This window comes from Bremia lactucae (genome assembly GCF_004359215.1).
Source record: "Bremia lactucae strain SF5 chromosome Unknown BlacSF5_NotPlaced_20_SHOA01000004.1_93855bp, whole genome shotgun sequence".
NCBI lineage: Eukaryota > Oomycota > Peronosporomycetes > Peronosporales > Peronosporaceae > Bremia > Bremia lactucae.
Genome location: NW_027152032.1, coordinates 64,497 through 69,599, shown reverse-complemented (window position 1 = coordinate 69,599; position 5,103 = coordinate 64,497). Strand labels below are relative to the sequence as shown.

The window sequence follows — 5,103 nt, the reverse complement described above, 5'->3', positions numbered from 1 at the left end:
ACTTAATTATAATCTAATACTAAACATGTAAATGAATTCTTATCTCTATCTTATCTGTAACTCTCTCTTTGATTACTCCTACAGCTGATTAGTCTGCGGAATAAAGAGATATAATGGCCTATACCTTTATATGAATAAGAATTCTGAATATTGCTATATAAAGTAATATCTTCCAAATATTATCTACCTTTTAGATAATATATTAATTAACAACCTTTAAGTGTTAATTTCTTGTAACGATACACCCCGTTACAGCGGCAACGATAGTGCTCTTTTTTTACAACTAACAGCAATTGTTGCCGTGTTGATGAGAGTTTGTCATCGGACCAATTCCAGCACGTTGGTTGAGTCAGAGGACTGTTTCTTAGGTCAGTAGGAAATGGTTGTCGTGCTCAGCAACTGCTAGAAAGCAGCGAGTTCGTCACAGTTCATATCCACGTCGCCCTCGGATTTTTGTAAGTCGGCAATGAATGTTGACTCTTGTCATTGAGAGAGCATACGGTGATGTGGTTACAAGCAGTAAACGTCACTATCCGTTCATACCAAAACTTTTATTGAAGTGGATTCTATTCTAAAGCCTAAAGATGTGGCTGATAGACAGAACATGTAATAAATTTGTACAACAAATGAGAACAAACCAGCAAAGTCGTACAAGGCGTAAGGTTCACGGTCGTCATTGCTTAGGGGCCCGAGCCCCGATAGCCGTGAAAGGCTTTTATGTAAAAGGAGGCTTCCGGAAGACGGCTTTTGGCACGAAGCTAAAGTGCTGTTCGTTGCAACAAGATCAGATGCGGGGAGTTTTTGTACATTCAGCCGACCATCACGAAAACTGGATCTGTAGTGCCGTCAGAATTATTTTCACGCGACTGTCCTCATCGGCTGAAGAAACGAAACTCGGATGTATAACGTTCGAAAAAGACCGACGACAGTCGCAAGGAATTCCTTGTAGCAGGCAGTTCTATGTTTATAAAGCCCCTTAGCTCGAAAATTTCTAAAGATGTTGATGGCCTTGACTCGAGCCAAAATCCTTCGATTTGTCAATGCAAGCAAGGTGCAGCGAGAGACAAGCCTGCGCAGCTGCAATTAGTGCATGGAAAGGTCCCTTTATCTAAACCCATTTATGTCTTAAAGACCCAAACTACGAGCTTGCTGCCCTTGCACGACGGAGAGACATGATTAACATGTGTGACGGTGTGCGATTGTATTTTCTAGTACTGTTGCTGATAAATATTAAGCTACGCACGACATCCGGGCGCATTAAAGCAGATTGGGATCAAACAGAGCAAGCCGCCGCCGTACGAGGTCAAAAACGCCGTTGCGGCGGAAGTGTCGGCAGATTTCGAAGCGAGTCATTACCAGCAGTTCATGCTCTGCCTTGAGCGCAGCCAGCTGGGACTGGACCTGCTCAAATTGCTGCTCATGATTTGCGCGAGCATCGTTAAGCCCCTGCAGCAACTTGTGCTCCTCTTGTCGCTCCTCAATCATCTCGGCCCGTGCGGCGGCAATGTCAGTGACCGTGCCAATGTTGCCAGCTTCGAGCTCGCGCACAAACTCGTCAATGTCGTCCATTCGTTCGTGACAATCGTCAATGTCATCACTGTACGACTCGACTTCCTCCTGCACGTCCTCAAGCGCTAGCTCCAGGTCGCCTATCTCGACTTCGATATTGTGTAGACGAGCTACCGAGGCCTTGAGAACCTGGACCAGCGCGTAATTGGTCATTTTGACGAGACGTTGCGACGTCTGCTTGTCCATGACCGTCTTCAGGGCTCAGATGCTGCTCTCTCTTGCTGCGCGCTTGCTGCGGTGGTGGCAAACTTTAGAAGTGAATTTTCGTCTTCCAGAGCTTTCCTCGACCACCAACCCGATTTTGTCGGATCAAGCGGTTTCGAATTGCCCGCTGGATCTGAGCCACGATACTGGTATCTCGATATAGTCGGGGCCTCAAATTTCATGCGAAAGCATTTATGCATAAAACGAAGTGCTTTAGACCAGAGCGTGCCGTAAGAGATTCTAGTGGTTGAAGTAGAGCAAAAAAGAGTCGTCCCCATAGTCGGTCTTCTGTAGAATTCATTGAGTATGTACATAGATGTAATGGCTTTAAAGAAGTTTTGGAGGTGGGAATCAGGAGCTGATTAGTCAACCTAATGAGTTCTCGGACGATCGCTCGTGTTCGTGGACGGTTACAAGTGGGTAGTATGCTGGCGACTCTAAGTCAAGCATAAACGAGGCGTAGTTGCCATAGTGAAGAGTACACGCCGGTAGATAAGATCAGTGAAGCAAGAGTCCAGTCACATGAAATCTCATGTGGAAAAGGCACACTTGTCTCAGCATAATGCGAGTGTTGCTGGTTACTTAATCTTCGAGCTGACCTTATTAAAGTTAGGCTGTAAAAAGCGCAACATCTGTATAACATGCGATGCATTTGAATTCGAGCAGCGCCAGCGTTGAAATATATATAACGGCTGAGCTGACTGCCCTATCACGCACCTGCAGCCTAGGCCTTGACGCAAAGAAATGTGCTGATAAGGTCGGTTTGGTACAATACACAGCAGCCATGCAACTTTGCTGGGTCGAGAATTGCTACCGTTGTTATGTTCGTAGTCGTTTATGAAAAGAAGTAGCCCGTCACATAATTATTATTACTTATAAGAGGAATAATAAAGTATAGTAACGAGTATTATATTTTTAAATTGTATGTCCATATAACCTACCATACATTGGAATAGTGTAGCAGCAACGAGAAAGTTCTGCTAATTGGTTGATGTAGGCCAATGAATCAACCTCACCAATCGCTGTATCTCATTGCTCACTGCCTATTAGGACTTAAATATTAGATACAGTTTTACTTATCGATATACTAAGTGTAACGGGGTGTATCGTTACATGAAATTAACACTTAAAGGCTGTTCATTGATATAATATCTAAAAGGTAGATAATATCTGGAGGATATTACTTTATATAGTAATATTCAGAATTTATATCCATAAATAGGTATAGACCATTTATACCTATTTATTCCGCAGACTAATCAGCTGTAGGAGTAATCAAAGAGAGAGTTACAGATAAGATAGAGATAAGAATTCATTTACATGTTTAGTATTAGATTATAATTAAGTAAGCATTTACAAAGATAGAACAAGAGACACTTAATTATATTTAATACAGTTTTCATTTTATTCTCTTAAGTCTAGTTGTCTTAAGAGAAGTCTTCCTCTGCACGTACGGTGTACGTCAATTAACGTAGGGCACCACTCGCAACTGAAGCAGTGCAAAGTGGACTTGTACTGAAACAGTACAAGTCGTAGTGCCCCGTTGCACCTGGTAGCACTTTGTAGTCCGTTCAAGGAACACATTTCCCACATCTAACATGGACATGTTAGATGATAGTGGGAATACGCATCACGTTTCCCTGAAAGCTACTCCTTTCCAAGTGACATAGAAAGGAGTGCGGTTGAACGAATGAGTTCGGCCGTAGGAAACGATGCAACCTTGGCATTGCTGTCCAACTTAGACAGAGATGACCTCCATTCAACCATCGCCAAGTTCATACAACATGAATTTGACGAGATGAAGGAGAAGGTAGCCTTGCTGAATCAGCAAGGTTCTCAACAGGCAAAACTGTTGAGGTTACAACAGGTACAGACCCCTGTACCTGGAATGACGCAAACGCGTCGTCCCGAAACTTTAAAGATTGACATCTCCAAGTATAGGGGAGTCGAAGAAGACTCCCTCTTGAAATGGTTTGTCGAGTTGGACGATGCCATAAGGGCACGTCACATCATCGATGAGCAAATGCAAGTCGCATTCGCTCAATCAAATCGGCAGACCTTTCCTACGTCGGAAGCGAGAGACCTCGCTTTCCAAATAATAAGCGATCGCAGAAATGCCATCGCTGCCAAAAATTGGGACACTACACCCATGAGTGTAGTGCCCCACGTCCAGCACTGAAAGGTACTGAACGTAATTTTGGACCGTATGCCAAAAAGGGCAACGGTCGCGGATCTGACGTTGTTGTAAAATCGCAACAGCGAGGCGGACCGCCAAAAAACGGACGGGGTCAGCAGGGGCGCAACGCCCAACTGATCCAGCAACCTCAAGAGAATTTGCAAATCTCTTGACTAGTCACACAATCATTTTTTTGTCTCTGCACCTGGTGATGAGGTATCCCTCATCACCTTGAAGTTAAAAGTGACAGATGATTTGTCACTCAGAGCCCGAATGTCGTAGGGTCAAAAATGTTAAGCGCGACATCCCTCCAACGAGGATGACGGTGCGTCTAGCGACAGGCTCATCGATAACAGTAATGAAACGCGTAGTGAAATTTCACTACACGTTAAGAAATTTACAGTATGATAATGATTTCATCGTACTGGATTTGGATGACAAATTTGATGTCATCCTGGGTTTACCTTGGCTCAGAAAATACGAGCCAAGGATCAGCTGGCAGCATCGATCCGTAAAGATGCCTGCCACTTGTTCATCAGATGGCCATCTGATGAACGTCTTGGAGCGTCCACAAGCGTGTGGATGTACTACGAGTGAGGGCGATGGCCTCACTCGTAGTACATTGTGGTACGGTCGTTAGTACAACTGCACAAGATCACAGCGTGATTACTAATCACACCGTAGAGTAAGCTGTCGGCGGCTGTGTTAATGCACAGGCAGCGCCGAAGGTCCACCACTCGAAAAGGTCGAGTGGATTGAGACATGAACGTACGCTTAGTGGGCGACATTCAAGGAGTATACCGGTTGCCCAAAAGGGACAACACGATGATCCAAGGTCGAGTAGAGTCGACCGTAGTGGACCCGACTGTGATAGCGCAATCACACTCGGAAGACGTTGAGGGAAGAGGTCCCACGTACTTGAGGAGAAATCCCCTCAAATAGTAGAAGTTACTAGACTTCTAGATCCCGAGGGATTAATCCCTCGGCAGCCTGTGGATAAATCCCAGGAAGAAATCGTGACATTAAATGTCTTGGTTAATAACGGTTCAAGAGTAGGCGCTTATACTCTTGACCTGTATGCGCCTCCGAAGTTAACTTCGGAGATAACTCAATTACCAACCCTAGAACCTAAGCGGTTCTTGAGAGATCTGCAT

At 44.6% G+C, this 5,103-nt stretch overlaps 2 protein-coding genes across 2 annotated transcripts; both read right to left on the bottom strand.

The window, feature by feature from the left end:
* Nucleotides 1-1,257: 1,257 nt before the first annotated feature.
* CCR75_009398 (uncharacterized protein) lies at nt 1,258-1,755 on the bottom strand (the record flags this gene model as incomplete). The annotated part of the gene is made up of 1 exon (XM_067967438.1): nt 1,258-1,755. The coding sequence occupies one exon, from the start codon at nt 1,753-1,755 to the stop codon at nt 1,258-1,260; it is 498 nt and encodes a 165-aa protein (XP_067822082.1).
* Nucleotides 1,756-1,763: 8 nt separating this feature from the next.
* CCR75_009399 (uncharacterized protein) lies at nt 1,764-1,955 on the bottom strand (the record flags this gene model as incomplete). Its single annotated transcript, XM_067967439.1, has 1 exon — nt 1,764-1,955. One exon carries the CDS (start codon nt 1,953-1,955, stop codon nt 1,764-1,766), a length of 192 nt encoding a protein of 63 aa, XP_067822083.1.
* Nucleotides 1,956-5,103: the final 3,148 nt, after the last annotated feature.